This window comes from Cyclospora cayetanensis, unplaced genomic scaffold, assembly GCF_002999335.1.
Source record: "Cyclospora cayetanensis isolate NF1_C8 unplaced genomic scaffold, CcayRef3 CcayRef3_contig_92, whole genome shotgun sequence".
NCBI classification, from domain to species: domain Eukaryota; phylum Apicomplexa; class Conoidasida; order Eucoccidiorida; family Eimeriidae; genus Cyclospora; species Cyclospora cayetanensis.
Window position 1 is genome coordinate 130 of NW_020312766.1, and position 20730 is coordinate 20859.

Sequence of the window (20730 nt, forward strand, 5' to 3'; positions counted from 1 at the left end):
CTTATGGGCTTCAAGTCATGCCTTTCGCCAGCTTTGGAGCACACTGCGTTCACACTTGCTGGCACGCCGGTTTCAGTCACTGCAGAAATCTTTTTGCCACCAGCAACTTCCTCCGCAGGGATTTTGCCTCCTATCCTGCAGCTAATAAAATTCAGACTTACTAGCTACCTAATAAGGTAATCAAACCAACGCATCTGTTATAGGAAAAACTGACATCCCATCGCATCCACAGCTACGAGGTGAGCGGGAGGCAGCTGGATCGAACCATGCGGTGCTATCGCACCTAATCGTTCCATCTAACGTCTCCGTTTGGAATTCCTGGAGTCCAGTCTCAATACAAACTTAATGGAGAGTCATTGAGTGTTGCTTTAGAAACTCCTGCATTCCCTTGCCAGTCCCCCGCAGAGTTCCCGACAAAAGGGGAGAGGGATTCCAACGGTGCGCACAGCTGCACCCTCTAAGCACTCCGAACATATTCACCAACTTGCACACATCATTGCATTTTCTTGTATCAGAACAATATTATTCTGGAATAGTTACATATATACTGAAGGCGAACCGAATAAGTCATTTCTTCACAAATTCTTAAATTAGAGTAGTGTAGTAGAAAGTGTTTGGTGCATCTTTGCTCTCTACACTAGCATTGCCAACAACAGCACCAAGCATGACCATCCCCTACAATACCGATCTGTGCTACGCTACAGTGCACATAGGCCCGCCGTGCATGTCCGAATGCCCCTAGTACTCAGAGGGTACTACAAAGGGCGTAATTGTTAGCTGTCCTTACCACATGTCGGTTTTGTGTCGGTTCAAGAGCTGAAAAGAAGGCGGACCTTCGTAGGAGACACCCAGTAGCTTCTTTTAAAGTTACGACTGTACTTTTGGCGCATGCGTCCCTTTGCGGAGGTATGAGGAGGAACGTTGCAATTTGCTGAGCAGGGACTGTCGAGGTGTAGCTTGACCCCTTTGTGTAAGGCTTTCTATCGCTTGACTACCTTCATATCATAGGCATTTAAAAGTCCGTAAACGAGTATCAGCTATATACTAAGATACTTAGGAGGAGTTAATTGATGCATTCATGAAGGCAGACCTGAAAGAGTACAGATCGGACGTTTGTGTGCTTGCAAGACCATCCAGCAGATATGAGAGCCAGCCTGGAGAATGAAATATCTACAAATGCATCAAATACAAGCCCAGGATATGTCTCGCGCTATATTGCTTGTTTTAGAGAGGTACTCGTGCGTAGAATCCTGCGGTCGTACAGTTCGGAGGCTGTGCCTCTGATGGGCCCTTGATGGCTTAGCATCCGTTGATCAAGACCAGATTGCACCTGATACTTTTATGTACCTCTGTAAACTCCTTTTTGTGCACAGGAGGTCGTAAATCCTCTTGCTTGGGATGGAATGTTTCATGAGGAATCCTGCGTGCGACGAAGAGCTCGATTGCTTCGTCTTTGCTCCTGGCCACCCCCGCATACCCCCTATCTAAGTGGTAAACAAAATTAAAGCTAAAATATTGAAGCTATATTGAATAGAGCAACCTGTGATAACCGCCTTGCTGGGGAAAATGCGCCGGGCGGTACAGCTGCCCATTGGTCGCCGCCACATAAAACGTGGGGCCCGAAAGGTACTCGGGGGCTTACTAGGAGTTATCGGCTATTTGTCGTCCTTTTCCTTCGATATGCACTCTATACAGCCATTTTAGACTTTCCAATTTGCAGAAAAGTTTCATCAGGGCGGAATGACGGTTCCCCCTGTCTATGAATGAATGTGGCGATGCGACCTTTGCTAACACAGCAGCAACCCAAGTTGGATTGTCCAGGCGCGTAGCTGGATTCATTTGCCTACTTCTCTCGAGTTATCGCGTCCGAGCTTGACTTGTGGCGCGAAAATTACCTCTAGGAGAAACTTTCCGGCGTCAACTGAGCGTTTCAGTGCACCTCAAGTGACTGGAAGCAGCGTAAAAGGGGTTCATTCTAGTGGAGCAGGCCCTGCCCAGGGTTAATCCCAAAGACAGAAGCACTGGAATAGAAGGCAGAGAGGGGCTTCTGTGCTGTTTGGAGGGCCAAGATGCCCCTGTTGCCTACGCTAGGGGTTCCCCAGTAGAGGCACATCACTTTTTTGAGGCTAGCTGAGGGGGATCCCCTGGTAGGCTCCTCAGGGGCTTTAGTAAGCCGTCCGTTTTACGCGAACCTCCTAAGCATGGGCGATCGCAGCCTCTCGGATTCCAGGTCCTGGCAATGCACCGCCCTGGGGGACGGCCCCTTGGTGAGCAACAGCAGGATGGGCAGCGAGTCTTCCACCAATGCAACTGCCCCCTGTACTACTCCGCCTTCGTCCCCAGAGGACAGCCTTGTGCCTGTCGTCTTCCACCCTTCTGCTGCAGAGACAACGGCAGAGGCGTTCCCAAGGACCCCCTGTGCGGCTCCGTGTGGTCTATCTGAGGATAAACGCGAAGGGGCACCCATGGCTCCAGCTTCTTCCCAGCAAAGCGAAGCGCAAGCCTTAGGGTATTCTCGATGTGCGTCGTCATGCGGAGCATCTGATGCGAAGGCCCTTGGAGCAATTAGCAAGCTGCGGCGCAGCAGTGGTGGTGGCGTGGGGAGTGGTGGCTCTGGAATGGGCTTCATGGACGCGTTTTATCACCGGCAGAGAGAGCAAAAGATGAAGGAACTAAAGAATCGTGTCGAGGCGCAGCAGAGCCTAGCAGCCTGGAGGCGAAGCGAGAGCTCCAACCGGAGCAGCAACAACGGCAGTAGCAACGTTCTCTCTCGTTTTTTGCGCAGCTCTTCCCTCTCAGAGCAACACGCTTTGCCGCCTCTGCTGCGGGCTGCATCTTCCTGCGGGCGAATCTTTGAGGCGGAGCATGAGCTGAAACGGCAGCAGGAGCAGCTGCAGCAACAACAGGAGCAGCTGCAGCAACAGCAGAGTTTGCTGCAGCAGCTGCAGATACGGGCAGGGGAATGGCGTCGGGGGGCCCTTATAGCTGCCCGTTCGCAGATGCTTCAACGGGAGCAGCAACAGGATGCCCTCTCCCGTCGCTGTTGCGCCCCCTTCCCCTTGTCTGCTGCACCCTTGCAGACGCCGTATAGATGGCAAAGCTCTCGCTTGGGGTTGGGTGCCTCAGGCAGGAGACGGCGGAGACAGAGCCTCCCCCCACGTCTTACGGTGTGGGGCAATGCTGGCGCTGCCTCCGCAGTCTCTGTTGCTGATGCAGAAGTTGCTCCAGCAGAGAAGGATAGAGGGAGCAGCGGGGAAGGCGGCAGTTGGTGGCTTCGGGGCCCCGTGGCTCGCGAGCTGAATGGCGTCGCTGCTGAAGCAGCAGCAAAGGCAGCAGCCCAGTCAGCAGCAGCGGCAGCAGCGGCCGCAGAGTTCAGTGCCTCAGTTGAGTTTTTTCAGTTTTTGCGGCGCACGGCAAGCGACGGGTGTCTCTTGACAAGGGGAAAGGGCCCCCGCTGGGCTGGGCAGAAACAATTGTCGCGAGTTGGGGTTCAGGAGTTGCTGGATAGGGCCCTCGAGGTGGGCGCAGCTGCGGCAGTTGCTGCACCCCCTGAGGAAGCAGCCTTAGTAGCGCGCTCTGTAGAGACACTCGTGGGGGCCCTGCAGGTGCGTGTAGCTCAGGGCCAGCAAAGGGCCAAACTTCACGTTCTAATAGCAAGAAGTTGCCACCACCATCACAGCAAATCCACGCCAATCATATCCCATATCCATCAGCAGATGGGGCCCCTACAGCAACAGGCCGAGAGGCCCCTCATGCTGAGCAGCGAATTCCCAGAGGGAGGCCAAACGTAGTTGCTCGTGCACACGGCTACACGCCACGTCCGCCGAGGAATGAGGCTTTCTGACGGGTACAATCTCCTTTATGGGAGTCTCAGGACAAAGCCATGTGCACAGATTCGGCAGATACTGAGCCTCGAAGCATCGCTTTTCCCCCCATTCGTTGGCTCCGGCACTGGGGCCTCAGGGGGCGGCGTGGCTTTACGGGGCTTTTGAATTACAGGGCCCCTGCATCAGCCACTAAACAAGGCCGTTTCGGCCAAGCTATCAGAAAAAGCGCAGGGTTGTGCGGCTTAATAGGGACTTGATTTCCAACATCTACCACCTCACTTGGAGCGAGTGCCGACAGGATGCAGTACGAATGCGCACGCGCCCCGGTAGCATGCACATAGGAAACTCGCGCTTCGTATAGTATACACCTCTGATACGGATTAAAAAATAGGTGAACAAGGTCCGTAAAATTCCCTCTACGACTTATAACAAAGTTAGTAGTCTCGCAAACGTTCACAGCACAGCTTTGGTGAGTACGCTCATCCTCTCGGGGGAGCCACAGTAACTACACATCTCAATGCACAAGGGAGTAGAGTCGGGCGGCTCCTCACAACGGCACATGGGGGAGCGAAAGAAGAGCCGCGGCCTGCCTTCCTCCCTTAACGGCAGCGTGGTATAGCCTTAGCTGCCAATTCCACACCCTTCAAAAACCCGGAGGTCCCTCCTAGTTGCGCGCTTAGTCGCTCGCTCTTTCCATCTCTCTCTCGCTCTCGCTCTTCTTTCTTTCTTTGTCTTTTTTTTCTCTCTCTCTCTTTACGCAAATTCTGCTGCCCATTGGCTCATTCTTGTGCACTTTATTGCCGCCCCCTGAAGAATCCTCGTGGTGGTGGTGCAAGGGCGAAGAAAGCACCCCCAACGAGGCGCCGTACAGGCATTTCCTGATAAAAGATGCTCTTGATCACGGACGCAGATCATGCCGTTCTAAAGAAGAGGTGGAAGCCCATATGGCTCTCAAGGACAGGAGACAGTTGACCAACTTCCAGAGCTAAGGCCCCCGCCGCCATCAGCGGAGGAAAGAGGAGCTCGCCTGTTTCCAGAAGGCCGTTACACCTGAGCCAACCCACTTCGCCCTTACGCGCGAAGGAGGGGCAGTCCGAAAGCTCTGCTGCGAAGTCTCCGAACTGCTGGGGGGCCTCCACCAGCAGCTGCCGGGTATGTGTCAAGTACTCGCGTGCTTGCTCACGTGTGCGCTGCATAGGTGTCTTGCCGTCCCTCAACGTCGCCACCTCCGCGGCCCCCGCGAACCCCAGGGCCCCCGCAAACTTCAACAAGATGTGGTGTACGTACACCCGGTCCGCCTTGGCGAAATTGCATGCAGCGCCCGCCGCGGTTTCCTCCGCAGGAACAGCAGGCGCAGCAGCGTGAGACATGTCCCTAGAGGCGGCTCCACTCGCCATGGGGGAAGGGCCCCCATAAAAGGGAGTCTCCCCATAGGCCGTCCTTCCCGCGTTGTGAGGCGACCCTCCCCCGCCCCCCCCAAACTCGGGATTCACCAGGTAGGGGCTTACGGAGGGTGGAGCTTGAGGAGAGTACGGAGCACCACCACTTGATGCAGACTCGGGGGAATAGACGCTGAGACTACTGTCACGAGGGGCCTCTCCCCCATAGCGACCCTGCGGGGAGCGCCCCCAGGGGCCCCCGAGAGGCGTGGTATTACCGCCCGTGGGGGCTCCACAGGAGGGGCCTCTCGAATAGCCATCATCTCCGGATGCGTGGTGGTGATAGCGCTGCGAGCCGCCTCGCTCTCGCCAAGGGCCTCCACCGCCGTCTCTGTCCGCGTTGCCGTAGTACAGACACTCCGGAGAGCCTGCCCCCCCGCCAGGCTGCCAGTTAGAGTCCTGGCGTGGGGGCCCCCCCCCTCTGTTACGGGGGCCCCCAGGCCCCGCGGGACTGCCGTCTTCCCCTGCCTCTGGCGTCTCCCTATGCCAGCGATGGCGGTCTCCGCCGTAGGGGCCTCCCCCTCTGCCTCTGAAGGCATTCCCCATCTTGGCTCTTCGCTCAAGGTGCTTCTGGAGAAAGGATGACTTGGGGGCCTCTCCGTTGTCTTCGTCTAAGGACGGGGAGGGGGGCTGATGCGGCGTTCCTGCGCCTCCCCCAATCGGCCTGGCTGCAGCGAGGGAAGCTCCGCGCTCCTCGTCTCTTTGCAACCCCAGTCGGTCGTCTCCCTTCTTGAACGTGTACAGCCTCTGCGAGAACCCCACTTGTATCTCGTCGTCGTCGTCTAGGACGGTTGGCTTCCTTGGGGCCACTTTGCCACCATTCACGAGCGTCCCGTGAGCGCTGTTCAGATCCTCTAGGGTGTACGAACATTGCCCGTCAGGGAGCCTGACGCGCCGAAGTTCGCAGTGGGCCCTTGAGCAGCTGGGATGATCGGTATGGATATCAGCACTGTCGCCCCTCCCCAGCAGGAGGACCTCCTTGTGCAGCTTCTGGTAGAGCCAAGGCAAACACAGGACCGACAAAGTGACGCCATCCTTTTGCACCGCCAAGTGCGAAAACTCCGTGACAGGACGGGAGCATATACGAGCTGTGGGGGGGAAGAAGGCGGCATCGTCAGCTGACTCTGAGCTCGATGGAGCGCCTTGGCCAGCGGTGTCTTGCGAGGCCCCTGGTGTACTCAGAGCGCCTGCAGCAGTTGGAGGGATCGCCGGAGAACCTGAGGCTCCCTTACCCTTCGTCTGAGCAGAGCTGACAGCCTCATTCCACAGGCCCGTCTTGTTTCCGGGAGAAGCACCAGTAAGCGTAGGGGGCAAGAGGACTTCCTTGTTTTTTGTGCTGGTCGAGTGCAGGGCACCCCCGGAGACGAATAGGGGCGTGACAGCCACTGCAGGCACTGCCCTAGCCCTCTGCTGCGCGGCGTACCAGTCGCCTCGTTGCTGCTGCATGCGCGCTCTCCCCTGTGCTGCAGCCACTGCCGCAGGACCCTCTGCTCCTCCCCCTGCGGAGGACTGCGCCCGTCCAGGGCCCTCCGGCTCGCCCTCCTGGTTTTGAGGAGATACGGGGGGAGAGGCCTCGAGAGCTGCCAAGTCATCCTGCTCATCGTCTACTGGCATTCTGTGGGGAGAAAGGAAACCCAGCGCGCGTTTGAAGGGCAGCCAGGAGCTGCGCGAGGTAGAGAGAGGGAGAGGAAAGAAATGCGTGATTGGGAAAGGGCAATTGGAGCACTCAGAAATGGCTAATAATGCGAGAAGAAACCGTTTGGAGGGGGACCAATAAGGGGACGGAGTGCGCCCGTTTCCCGGTTAAGGCTATACAGTCTCAAAATGCAGCAGCCTGGGAACCTGGGGAGAGGAAATCCATCCGTCTGTCAGGCTCCAAACGAGGTCACAGGACCTGCGAAGAAGATGTTTAACAAAATAATGAAGAAAGAGGCAGACAGCCAATCATCCAAAACCAGTGCAAGAGTTCACACGGATCGCATGCACGCACCGCCAGGCCTGGAGCGCGAAGCTTTGGGCCCTCTTGTAGCCCGTCAGCACGTCCCACACCAACGCTAAGGAGTCATCCAAAAGGGGAAATGCGATGCCTTATTCGGTATTCTCTTTCCTTTATGCTCCTTAAGACAACGCTCTACTAGAACGAGGAAAGCCATAAACGCATGTGCAGGCCTTCGCTGCTCACTTCTTCTGAGGTTCTTCTGCAGCTGCTGCTAAGCATTCGATGTCTTGGAGGGCCTGGGCGAAACCGGAAGGGCCATCATGAAATATGCAGGAGTGGAAGTCAGGGTGCCATTTCCCGGGTATATTTCATTTTTTGGCGTCATTCACTTTCTAGTCAAACTAATTGATGCCCATACAGAATCTCTCTAGTGGCACGATGATTTCCGACATTGTAGTTCTACTGAACAAACATGTTGTTAGCGGATGACTGCCTTGCATGGCAGCTTCTATGATCTAGATGCTGCAGAACAGGATGGACTCCACGTAAAAGAATAAACACTCTGTGTGTAACTCTAGTAGGCCAAGCTGCACCTTGACACTTTCTAGTAGACTAGTTCCATTTAGTTGAGAACGAGCAGAAACTGATTGGATGGTCTGTTTGTTCGTATACCTTCTCTATTGCAGAGTGCTGGAACCTCAGTACACGAAGACGCAAGGGTGTGTGCAACTGGCTGTGGCTGCTCGAGGGCTTAGAGGATGCAGCTACGCCACTCTAGCTGGCCTTCTCCCCTCATGTCGGTACTCTGAGGCAAGCAGGCAGGGGAAGGTGAGAGCTTCTTTGAGAAGCCATCAAAAATATACGTTAAGCTCAAATTACTGTGTGCTAAAAATCTGCCCGTCGACGAACTTAAATAGAACGTTACAACTTTTGTTGGGAAGCGTGACCTCCGACTGCACCTACTGACAGTTTTGAGCGGGGAAGAGAGTGATCCTGCCCACTGTTAAGCTACACCCAAGCTGTGTGGAGACACTTCATTCCAGACTGTAAGCAATCTTTATCAAAACTCGTTGAGTATTTATCTAAAGAGGTTTTGCCTTTCCCTGCCCGCACCGCTGCGAGTTCCCACGATGAGGAAAGAGGGCCGGCTTAAAGGCATGCTGCTGACCCCTCTTAGCGCTCCAAGCATTCACAACTAGCTAAACATAACCTCCAGCGCCCAGGCAGACAAAAAGGCGTCCTAAATATGTTGCATCGACCGAAAAGTGTCCTGAAGTAAATGAGATATACGAACAGTCAAGAGAGTAATTCAATGCATTGCGAGTTTTCAATAAGTACAACTAGTCCAGCAGAAAGTGTGTAAAAGTAGCTTAGTCTGCTGCACGTAGAATGAGTTGTGCAAATGGATGCGAATGCGCAGAATGCATTAAGGTTGCAGTAGCGCAAAACCTAGCTATAAATTCTCTTCCCCAGGCCGGACCAGTACGAGTTGACAGCAAGGCGTGGGTGGAGGGAGCTCTTGTGGGCACAGAGCTGTTAGACTCCATTCAAGTTATGAAATTAGATTGGGGCTACGAGTTTCTGCATGGAATCCACAAGAGGATCGCCATAATGCTGTAGAGAGATTATCAAGATATATGAAGCGAGAAATGCCCGGATATGACATGGAGGGAGTACGCAGTGGGGCGCAGGGAGGGGCGAGGATAGAACTCGGGACTGAGAAATATGCAGGCAGACGGAAGGCTTGAAAGCATACCTTGAAACCCAAATAGGCCAGAGAAGGAGACTGCATTAGTCAAGAGGGAGCACGCACGCAGGGTATTCGATGTACAGACACAGGCATACAGCCAACTAACATGAAGTTGCCGTGTGCTTGATGCAGCCTCCTGTCCATTACTATAGCTGACTTTGCCTTTCGAATTCTCCTGGAGTTTCAATATAGGGCTCTGCACGTGGAGGCGTATGGCCAACTGCTGCATGTGTCCGGCATGTGGGTCTCTGTAAGGTTTGTAGGGCATTCTCACGGCGCTAGCAGCAAAAGAGCCTTTGCTATTTCATTTTAAAAGAATTGGAAATGGCCAGTGGTGAGTCTAAATTCAAACTGCTTGATTCCCCTGAGCCGAGGTTCTAATGCAACACAAAATCTGAAGATATGAAAGGCGCCGTGCATCTCAATAGCACGTTGATGCTCCTTTTTCTGTGAAGCCCTCCTGCCATGACTCTATTCTGCTTGCTTAGAAGGAGTTAACGGATGGGATGGGGATTGTGCAAATGTGTGTAGCTCTCTTTGATGGTAGCAAATTGTGTATGTGTATGTGCACGTGGCAATTTTTTTCGCGAATTCGATTGCAGAGGGCATATCCATGAACCTACGGCATGGATCAACGCTCCTCTTATATCGATGTCGAAGTGTAGCACAACATAAGTACTAGCATGCGTGCAAATGGAGCATAAGAGGTAGCAGCATGAGCTGGGACACGAATATGTGACACTTCGGAGGCGTCACGGAGTATGCAGCTTCCATCCCCCCTTTCAGCAAAACGGGCACTTCTCCAGCATCTAGCAAAATCTTCCGCTGGATTATTTTATTCGATGCAGAATTGCAGTGGTGGGGAAAGTTCTTTATGTATTGGTGAGGTATCCTTCAAAGTCCTACGTGCGAGTTGTCAGATGACGCCTTGAGCAGGGCTGGGAAGGATATATAGAGAACCAGGAGCATTTATCCCACGAAATGGTAGCTGCTCTTATATGGAATAGCACGACACAAATATCGGAGAGAACGATAGTAAAGAGTGGCTACATAGCAGAGAGAGGCGTAATCTATGTGCTGTACTTATCCGATTTATTCCTTGTTTGCGAATGAAGTTTCTCAAAATCCACGTCTTGCGCTTCGTACATCGATATTAAGGGTACATTCTTGCGGCAGACACGGGGGTACCGTATTAAAGCGACACAATTAGCAAGTAAAGCGTACAGCGAGCACGATTTTCGGGGTACAACAGAGCAAATAACATACGAAGGCATAATCCGACTGCTACCGTATTCTTTGAGGGCTTTGCACGTAGCGTCTGTCGGTTTAAGATTTGTATACTTATATGGCTCTTCTGTGGGACACTGGACAGTCCACTGCTGTGGGAAATCGATTAGTGTCGCCCATGTTGATGTTTTTCTTTCGGTGATAGATCTTCCTTGCAATGCTGACTACGTCTTACATACACAGTGAGCATTAGCCATCTGCGGTGCACACAAATACATTATGGTTCATCATAACAATTTATATTGTCCAGGGGGAAGATACGGGCACCTTTGCCTCGTTTTTATGGATCTTCTCTGCTTAGTCAGGCAGGAAATGAGAGAGATTGAGGTCTTCCGGGATCTTCAAAAAAAACATCTCGCAATGCCATCCTCTATCCTTTCGTGATTAGCCTTCCCGGCCGCTACAGAAAACAGGTTCTTGAAGCGAAACAGATAAAAGGCTTAGCCTTTTTAGAATGGCCCTTCATTGTGGCAAGAACAGTGCACCGGAGCAGACTCTACGTGTACATGCTTCAAACAACTTCTATGCTTATCCCTACTAGCTGCGACCTCGTAGGAGAAAGTGAAGCCAGCTCCCTCCTCTGCAGCGCCTACGCCAAGTGAGTGAAGATTTTCTCCCGCAGAGGTCCTTTTCTGAGGAGCAGGTAGCACAGTTGTCGGGATGGGATGGGAGCCTTGTACGAAAAGGAGTCGAAGAGATGGAGGAGCAGCCATGCGTCTCCTGCAGAGTTCCTGGTGAACCATGCATTGCACACACACGTGTGTGGACGCAGCCACAGAAGACGAAGAAATGCCAGAGGCAGTGTAAACTACCAAGAGTCTCTTGCCGTGCCCTTTCACGCCTTCCTCAGGGCTCTTTCAATGCACATCACGCCCTTGATAGTCTGTCTCCTGTCGAGAAAATGTCTGTGGAGCCTCTGATGGGGATGTGCACTCAAAGCGCCGAGAGAGGAGACCCCAGCGGCGTGGAAATCATGGGTGCCTGAAAGGCAAGCATTCTGCGGTTGTGAGTCTCCCATATTGGAAGGGGCTGCTATTACATAGCATATTTCTGTTACTACGGCCTGATAGCTTGATCGGAGTCTTCCCTTTCCTCTCAACCCGGAAGTGACAGGAGCTGCTTGATAAATATGCGCAGAAGGCTCAAAGGAAAGTCTGTAGTCACAAGCGACCCCGTTGGCAAATTAGATGGCTGCCGTGCTCCGGCCACGAAGTGTGTGGGGTGGTTCTTTGGCATGAACAAGCCAAGCTAGCCGCATTAAGTATACTGTCAGGGAATCGCAGCGTCTTCGCCAGCCTATTTATATACGCATGTCGATGCCCTTCCAGCGACCCAGGCGATCAACATTCTAGAGAGTCTCATTCAGCGCCACACTTGTTGGTAGCCTGAACTTAAGAGCTATGTCTGCAACATGCACTAGGGGCCATCTCATAGGACGCCACATGTCTCATTACAGCAAGTCCGCTGCACAAGACCGTGCTAATTTTCATTTTGGCATCTGGGGTCCAGAGTCAGTCGGCCCTTTTCTTGGGATGTGTTATTAGGTTCTCAACTCGCAAGACATAGCGGGCATGTGAAGTCTACTAGAACCGAAGCATCCCGTCGCGATTACAGTTACATTAGAGGTGCCTGTAGCTTGTCAGGGGGGTGCATTTTTTCGTGAATGAACTGCCTAGAGAGTTGCACACGGGGCAGCTTCTAAGGACCTTGCGTCGTGGCAAGGGTAGTGCCTCTTCTCGGCACATTCTTTCTCCTAGAAGAATCCTCACTGAGCGAGGGCCGCCTCTACGAGTTTTGGATACTCCACAAGATCTCCCAGTCCGATTTGGTGATACCTGGAGGATTGGCGCAAGCAAACATGGACCTTTGAAGGAAAGTGGGGCCTCTTCCGTTGCCTTTACAGGGTCACCTTCGAATGGACTCGTTTGCATAAATTACACGCAGGAAGGAGACCATCCCTGTGAAGGCTGCCGCAGGCGCTCGCGTCTAGGTGGCCTTTATGGTGCACAGCTGCTAAAGGAATACGAAATTCAGTGCTGCTGCCCGTGCGCTCAACTCTCACTTAAAGAAGGCATCGACTTCGCTTCCCTCCAGTGGCTCGCCAAACGTCAGCAGCAAGTGGCGAATGACCTTGGCGGGAAGCTGCCCGCTATCCTGCGGAGACATGGCATATGTATTTCGCCCCCTAATTGCCTGCTGACTGATTGAAGTGTGACAACGCAAACACACACTATAGAAGGGTGGAGGCGACTGAAGCCGCAGCACAAGTCCCTTATGCCATCCTATGGCAGATGGATAATGGAGGAGGCACCGATACTCGTAGCGCAGCTGTAGTTCTCGGAGCGAAGGCCTCATGGATCGAAAAAACTCGGGAGGACCGTCTAAGCAAGGGAAGGGAGCTATGCCGAACAGCACGGAAGCCAAGAGAAACACGCAGGGAGTAACTGAGAGAGGCTTTCTCGGCCTTTGCGCCGCTTGCTTGCCTGTGGATCGAAATGTCTAAAAAGCAGTGCCAATTCGTCTTTGTTGTCTTCCGTGTAGGGAATCGTGGAGAGCATTTGCAGCAAGTCCTCGTAGCTCACAAGGAGGTCCTCCGGCTGCAGCACCTTCCGCTGATCTTTCAGCTGCCGCTGCAACGCTGCGGCTTGCGCCTGAGACGGCGAGAACCCCCAAAGACGAGCCAGAGAAATTCCCTGCTCGAGCGTCATCGTCCTAGAGCCACCACTTCGGATTTTCTGGAGGAGCATCGCACACACACACACGGAGAGAAATCTACCGATGCTCTGTATGGCCTTCTGGAAGCGCAGCATGCGCTCAGTTCGCCGGTAGTAGGCAGCATAAGGCCCCATCACAAAGTGCACTCCCCGGGGTGCAAAAGATTGCCGCCGTTTTCTTTGTCTCGAGACAACCAGTTACTGGTGGAGCGTGCAGAGCTTATTCTACTGTACGGCTAGCAGAGCGAGCTCATTGGCAAGAGAGCTGCGACGGGCAGTCCTCAATCCTGGAGCCCCCTGACGCAGCTCATGCTGCTCATGCAGCTCATGCAGCTCATGCAGCTCATGCTGCTCATGCAGCTCATGCAGCTCATGCAGCTCATGCAGCTCATGCTGCTCATGCAGCTCATGCAGCTCATGCAGCTCATGCAGCTCATGCAGCTCATGCAGCTCATGCAACTCATGCAGCTCATGCAGCTCATGCAGCTCATGCAGCTCATGCTGCTCATGCAGCTCATGTTGCGCTGGATTAAAGCCGCCTCTCCATAAAGCCCCTTTTTGAGCAGGTGTGCCCTCGAGACACCGGCGTGGCACCTGCCTTGCGCGCAACTCACTGCATGCTCTGCAAACTCCGTCCTGCGCCTTGCTACAAACGCGCCGAAGGCCAAAAAGTCTTTGTAGTGCAACTGAGGACTACCCAACAGACGCTGGAATTGACGAGCCTCCAGTTTGTGCGGCAACGCGTCAAAACTCTGTTAGTCGAAAGCCACAACAGCACCAGGCACTCCGCATGCTGCACCAAGTGTGTGTCGTAGGGTGTACAGGCATTTTTCGAGGGGAGAAAAGGGGAAAAGGCCACTAATGCGAGATCGCGAGGAGCTTACAAAGTCCTCAAAAAGGCCCTCCGCGTCGGCAATGTGCAGCCACCCGAGACCGTTCTGCAGCACGCGCGCAGAAGCAAACAGAGTGTTTTGGGGATTTTGCTGCAGCGCAGTGCTTCGGAGAAGATGACCTTCCACGTGTTGTGCGTGCTTCAGCGTTATCAGGTTTAACCAACTAGCTGCTACTGCAGCAATGGCTGCTAGTTCCCAGCACTCCCCTGAGGGAGCTTAGCCAGGAGCTCCTGGTGATGCAGCTACCGCCACTGCCTCTTCCGCTGGCAGCGGACTCAGAGACTGCGGCAGTTCGCTCTCTCACACGGACCGTGGCCTCTGCAAATCTGCTATGCCGAAATTTGATGAATTGATGCAGCCCCTCCAGCAGCGGCTGATCTATGCCTTCAGCCGCTGCAGGCACCTCCTCGATGAAGGCTTCCACGTCCTCTGGGAGGGCGTCGCGCATCCCCTGTGCAGCAGTAGCAGCAACAGCAGCCGCAGAAGAAGAAGACGCGCCGTGTTCTTCAAGCCTCCCCCCTTGCTCTCGCATGCGCTACAGCCTCCCCCCGTTCCCCCCTCCGCCTCCGCAGTGTGCACGCAGGGGAACCCGCGAATCAACACGAGATATCATGGAGGCTTGTGTGATGCGTGAGAGCGAGGACTAGGAAGGGTCTCATAGAGATAGGGGCCGCAACAGAGCAGCCCGCTGCTTCCTGTCCCCTCTTTTAGGACTGTGTGTCGCATGTATTCAGCATGCCTGGGTAGCAGCCAGGAGTTGCAAGACCTCCTTAGCCTCCACCTTTCCCGTGTCTGGATTTGGCTTGACAAGGAGTGTGGTCTCTGGTCGGGGAACTGCAGCTGCGCTGGCTGTGGAGGGTGAATACGCCTTTAGGGAGGCGCTAGACAGGAATGACTGAATGTTGTCTCTGCACGACCAGCTCCTCGATAAGGCTCTGCCCTCATGACTTGAGGGAAGGCCTTCAGCGGGGGGAGGCGCCTTGGCAGCGGGAGACACGCTTTCAGATGGCTCAAAGGCTCCCATGTCTAGCACGTTGCAGCCGTCTGTTACCCTGTGGTCGTGTATGGCAGCAAGCCGCAGGAAGGGAGACAGGCACAAGAGGCAAGAAGCACTCACTCGAGCGAGCAGCATGTTCCCAACAACCTCAGCCTGCGTCAAAGGGAAAAGTGCGTTGAGCCTTGCGCGACAGGCGGAGAGGAGACGCAGGGACAAAGAGTATAAAGACATGCCAAAGGAGAGCGGAAACTCACCTCGATATAAATTCCAAGTAGTTGACGGTCTCCCCGAAGGCAAGTCCGTAGAGCCTGCAGCAGCAGTTGACAGAGAGGTGATTGAAAAGATCAAACGCATGCGTTTATGAGCGCGTGGGTTTGTCCTTATAGTTTTAGAAAGGCAGTGCGCGTGTCGAAGACAGAGCGGCTTGTCAGACAGCTGAGGGAACTTCGCATTTCTAAGCATCCACAGCACAGCTCGCAGTGTGCAAGGGAGGAGGCCTATCTTACCGAAACAGCGTTGCCAGCTGCTCATCTGTAGCTGCCTCTTCGCCCGCCATCCCCATCAGAGCAAGAAACAAGGGACGGCTGATATGGCCAGTCTTCTGCAGCAGAGGCAACGCAAACGCAGGCAGTCTGTGAGATAAAAGTCTCGTCTCATGCCGTCTAAAGCGGTGCCCAGCAGCGATTTTGACGCTGCTGCCTCAGAGTGATGTTTTACCCTCTTTTTGAGCCTGAATATCTCCCCTTAGTACCGCTATCCTTTTCTAGGACCCCCATACTTTCCCAAAGGATGCGCTGCTACACCGTCCCCATGTCGAAAAAGAGGCTATATGCAAAGATTTGTTGTTTCGTGAGCTGTAGTTCCTGGACGTCGAGGCGCGACCACCCTCTGGTGATGCGCTTATGCGAAGTGCAGGGGAGGAAGGGGGGAAGCCTTTCTTGCAGCCTCCAGCTAGCACCTCCTCGCCTTGACAGCGCACTATTTCTGACTGTCTCCGCAGACACCCAGCCGTCTCGTGCCGCAGCAGCACTTGCTTGCCTCTTTGTCGAATCTTGCGAAAGGAGCCGCAAGCTCGTGGAGCTTATCTCTACTTTTGAAGGTGTCTATGAACTGTTGCATGCAGTTGAAGTCGAGCTTGGGGCCTCTGTCCTCTTCCCACTGGCGGACGGCAGCCAACGTCGGCGTCGCTCCATACACAGCCGCCAGCATGGTAGCTTCGTCTAAAGCCACGAAGCCCTTGGCATCCTGTGCAACATTCGCCACACACCAGCAGTCCCTACGCACAACTCCCGGCCAGATTGCCGCCAGCGGGGAGCTGAGACGAGACGGCAGGGTTGCAATGCAGCACATGCTAAGGCTCCCGCAAGACACTGGAGTGCGGCGCTGCGGCAGCGAACGGCTTCCTGAGAAAGCTTCAGAGAGGCAGCGGAGGAGGCAGAATAGAGGCCTAAGCGCGATCGGGCTAAACGTACTGCAAGAGATGCCATGTCGGACGCGAGCCGCTCACGCACCGCAGCCACCGACATGGAGAGTTCATCCGGCGTCTTGGCATGCTTCTTGTTATCTTCCCACCTGCAAATGCGGCAAATTGCACGAACGGCAGTACAAAAACTACCGTCTCCGTCTTCTCCTGCCGCGCCTCAACACCCCAAGAAGCCACTGGCAGGGCCTTCCGTGCTGAGTGCCGCCAGGCCTTCAATCCTCAAACGAGGCTCTGCTAAAGGCCCCCTTCTTTAAAAGGCTTCCCGCTTGCTCTCGCATATGCATGCACAAAGTATTTAGAGTGTCGGATCAAGTCAAGGTCGCGAGAGAGCCAAGGCCAAGTCTCAGGAGCTTCAGAGCGTCGGACGGCGGCGCACACGGCAAATGCATGAGGCCTACACGGAAGCGAGGAGTCTGAGCTGCTGCAGTTGAACCCCCGACGAAAGAATAAAAATACGGGAGCTCTGCCTCACATGTGCGTGCATGCCCTGCTCAGATAATCCGTCTTAGCCTGAGCCTTTACCGAGGCCTCCACGATTTGCAACGTCTTCGCGTCTCGGAGGAGCTGTATCTCCCAGATGCTGCCGGGAAAGGGCACGGGGGTTGCTGCACTTGACGCATTCTCAGTCGGCAAGTGCGCGATGCCGCATGCATGCAGGAGGGCCTTCAGGAGGCCCCCCCTAGGAAAGAAGGGATACCGCTTCCCTGAGGCTTCGTGCTGAACAGCAAGCTCGGAGGAAGCTCCTGAACCCCCTTCTGATAAACACATATCCTCCAGCGCTTTCAGGCAGCTGCTCAGCTCCTCCCACGTCCCGCAGATAATGGCCAGATCCTCTCTTTCTTCTGAGTGTAAGACTCGCCGCATTGCCTGCACCGTTCCGCAGCAAAAGGAAAGAAAGGCTGACGGCCTTATCGATTCGCGCGGCTAGCACCCATCGCCTCCAAAGTGCAGCCTGATATACTCCTTTTGTACGCAGGGCCTTGCCTTATATGGGCATCCACCACAACGGGGCAAGGATGTCTTTCTGCTCTCTCTCTCTCTATCTATCTCTCTATCTCTTATTGTCTGTCTATATCTTTCTCTCTCTCTTTTTCCTTGTGTAGCGCAAGGGCTCATGCGTCAGGCGAAGGCCTGTCCCGACGAAAATGTCTAGAGGCTGCATTCGGCATCGGATGGCAGCCTTCAGACCTTGTGGAGGGAGGCTGTAGGGGTGGCTAACTGAGCCTCCCCCCCTCCTCCCAACATCTCTGCTGTTTCTGCAGAAGTGGAGCTTACCTCTGCATTGAAACTCCCAAGCCGGTGGCCCTTCCCTGGCAGCACCCGTAAGCATTTAGCGAGAGGTTTCCCGCAAGTATTTTGCAGCGTGTAGTTGTCATAGAATTTTTGGACTGCCCTGAAGGCTTTCCTGAGGGTTCCCTGAGGCCCTTTGATAGACTTTCCCCCAGTCTCATACTCTTCGAGGATGCTAGGCTCTCTCGTGTCTTGGGAAGTAACAGGAGAACGGGTGGAAGTGGTATCTTCTGTGCCTGTTGATCTGCTTCTCGATTCTATGCCCAGGCCCTTGATCTCTGGCGTCTTTAAGCGGATGTCTGGATCTTCTTTGGTGGAGGAGGGGGTCGCGCTCGCCACGTTCTGCGCGGTGCTTTCTTTGCACTTGCCTCGATGATGCTGCTTGGCTTGCCCAGCTTGCAACTGGGAAAGGCGAACCATGCGGCTGGCACCCATCAGCTGCTGGCGAGCAAGTATCGCCGACTCTACCGCCTGGGGTTTGTCCGAGCTCACCAGCTTGCATATGCCTGCAGGCAGAGACAGGGCCAGAGATAAATGCAGAGACTAAGGCAAGGGGGCAGCTCGGAGAGGCGGGTGCAAGCGCCCTCTCGGGTTGTATATACAGCTGTGCATGAGCAGCTGTACATACAACGCAGGGTTGCAGATCTACCGGCGGAGCAGGTACAAATCCTTGCCCCATTTGGCCTGTTCCCTTGGCTTCCTGCGATAGCTGGAGAGCAGCTAGTCTGCCTGACGCAGAGAAGGCGGCGGAAGGAGGCCGAAACTTGCTGGAATATCGAAGGGTGGGGTCGTTGTTATTACCTTTCCCGTCGAGAAACTCTCCCAGTTGACGTGACTGGACGGCTCCAAAGAGAGATAGGTGGGGCAGGAATGTTCCAAGACCCGCCGCGGATTCTTCAGAGGCAGTGGGGAGCTTCTCTGCCTCCAGGTCATCTCCTAGCATTCAAACAGCATATATGCAGCACAAGAACGAGTAAGAGAGGGTAACGTGGACATCAATGCTGCCAGATCAGCGGAGAATGCACCCATGGGGACGGAAGTTAGGCCGCGAAGTTGATAGAATACATGGGGATTTGGGCTTAGAGAGTGAAATTTGTATGGCCCTGGAGTGTCTGAGGTTAAAATCCTGTTGTTTCTATTGGACAGAGAAAGCCTCCTTCACTCCGTTTCTGCTTATAGCAGCGTGTGTCCTGTCCTTATTTCGGCACTTGCTTTTCGAATGACTCAAATTTTAGGCTTGGGGATGCATAACATTGCGTTTCCTGTAAAACAGCTGGAGGTGACCCTCACCGCAGAGTGCCAAGAAGACGCGTTGTCTGAAAGTTTCCTTCATTTTGTCGTTTTTGTTTCGCTTTGCCCCAATACAATTGTCTGCAAAATATGTGTACCTCCATAGCATCACAATTAATTTTAAGATATAAACTGTGGCGACCTCAATTGCTGCACTCGGTCTCCCCGCAGCCAACACCGGCCCACCGGAACGCAGCTGGCATTCAATGTACTAGCAGGCAGTCTTCGCCACTCCTCTCGCCGTGCGAAATTTCCTAAGCCAGGTTCATGATTTCGTAGAATTTCACTACAGTAGCACATTTTATAGCCTTAAACATGAGTCAGTTTAGAGTACAAAGCAGTAGGACTAATGATCCAATAGACCAAGAGTGTTGCAGGCGCTCTCTCTTCTCATGCAAACAATGCTGCAACCGCTCAATTTTCTTCAAATTTTGATTACTTTTATTATTCTGCTTATTTTCATGCCCCGTAAATGCGTTCTGGCTGGAATATATGTGTGCTATCTCTAACTGAAAGATTTCAAGATGAATTACCATGTCTACATATGCACCGGCGCGCGAAGCGAGTGTGAAGGCTGGTCATTTCTCTTCGCACAGCAAATATTATCTGGCCTCAGTTTGTATCGGTTTACTCGCTTTGTGGCATTGAGCTCATTTAGGGGTTGAGACCTTACGATGATGACATTAACTAGTCGATGCCGCAGCCACAAAGCTTAGATGTGGGGAGCCTTGTCGAACCCTAATGTGCTTTTCGTGTAACAACTGTAGTTTTTGGTGGAATAATAACGTACGCATATATTCATATGTTTTATTGCGCATCTGATTTCTTCCTTCATTCTACATCTCCGCTTGCGCTCGTGTAGTGCCACGCTGCACTTCGGCACTTTCTACTACACTAGCGGTTTTCACTGAGGAAATGATTTAGAACTGGATGCTTAGTTTGACTATTCTTGCGACTTCAGATTTTGTAGAGTAGGGCTACGTAGCTCCATAGTACATAGCTGAACGATCTGTGCCAGTGCGCTCAGTTGCGATGTGCCGTAAGAATGCTCAGTCTTTTTATGCAGTGCACCACTATGCTACAACCCATCTGCTCTGTACCCTTCTCACTAAGAACCGACATTCCATGCGGAATGCCCAATCTAGGAATTCTAAAAGGAGACATCTAGCGTCAGACTCAGTGCACACCTACAAGAAAGTTACTGAGTGGTGCTCAGAAGAGCTACCGCCTTCCCTTAGCCTCCTCCTTCATTACTCAAGAGAGTAGAGGAGCGGGACATCTAGGAGTCGTTCTGCTGCACCCAAAAAGCAATCAAAGCATTCACACCAACTTGCACATAGCATCTAGTGCACAGGCTCCTGAAACTGCGCATTAACTACGCTGCAGTAAAATAGATTTGCGAATAGACAAATCAGTTAATCGATTCTCTACTGGTTTGATAACGAATCTACAAAGTGTAGTAAAGTGTATTGAGATGCAGATTAAACCGCAGGAGGGTGCAGTAGCGGCGGGAGACAAGGAAGGAAGCGATCAGAGTAGTCGAGGACTCATACCAGTTGGACTTCGGCACATTGAAGAAAGCTTCGTCTCACAATTGTTTGGTAATTCTTCCCCAATTAGAAGAAGCCCTGGCCAATCGGCTAGAAGGAATTAAACTCAAGTGACGTAGTAGCAAAGCATATCCCATCGCTGACTTAGGAGGCCAAGAAGGGCTCTCTTCCCTTGCTGTTTACCACCCCTTGGTATACAACCCTCTGGCTGGGTGTACTTACAGCTGCCTCATACAGCTCCCTCTTCATAGTACCATCGACTAACGACTCG

At 53.3% G+C, this 20730-nt stretch overlaps 3 protein-coding genes across 3 annotated transcripts; 1 reads left to right on the plus strand and 2 right to left on the minus strand.

The window, feature by feature from the left end:
• Positions 1-2627: 2627 nt before the first annotated feature.
• On the plus strand, positions 2628-3791 carry LOC34622411. Its single transcript, XM_026336081.1, has one exon. The coding sequence runs from the start codon at positions 2628-2630 to the stop codon at positions 3789-3791; it is 1164 nt and encodes a 387-aa protein (XP_026191866.1).
• A 947-nt stretch (positions 3792-4738) lies between these two features.
• On the minus strand, positions 4739-6880 carry LOC34622412. The gene has a single exon (XM_026336082.1). It carries the CDS (start codon positions 6878-6880, stop codon positions 4739-4741), a length of 2142 nt encoding a protein of 713 aa, XP_026191867.1.
• A 5420-nt stretch (positions 6881-12300) lies between these two features.
• On the minus strand, positions 12301-18952 carry LOC113147015. Its single transcript, XM_026336083.1, has 14 exons — positions 18910-18952; positions 18421-18555; positions 17518-18125; positions 16802-17196; positions 15877-16161; positions 15625-15745; positions 15396-15478; positions 15101-15154; positions 14589-14901; positions 14160-14300; positions 13841-13894; positions 13551-13708; positions 12726-12966; positions 12301-12396 (listed from the first exon to the last, which is right to left on the minus strand). The coding sequence occupies exons 1-14, from the start codon at positions 18950-18952 to the stop codon at positions 12301-12303; spliced, it is 2727 nt and encodes a 908-aa protein (XP_026191868.1).
• Positions 18953-20730: the final 1778 nt, after the last annotated feature.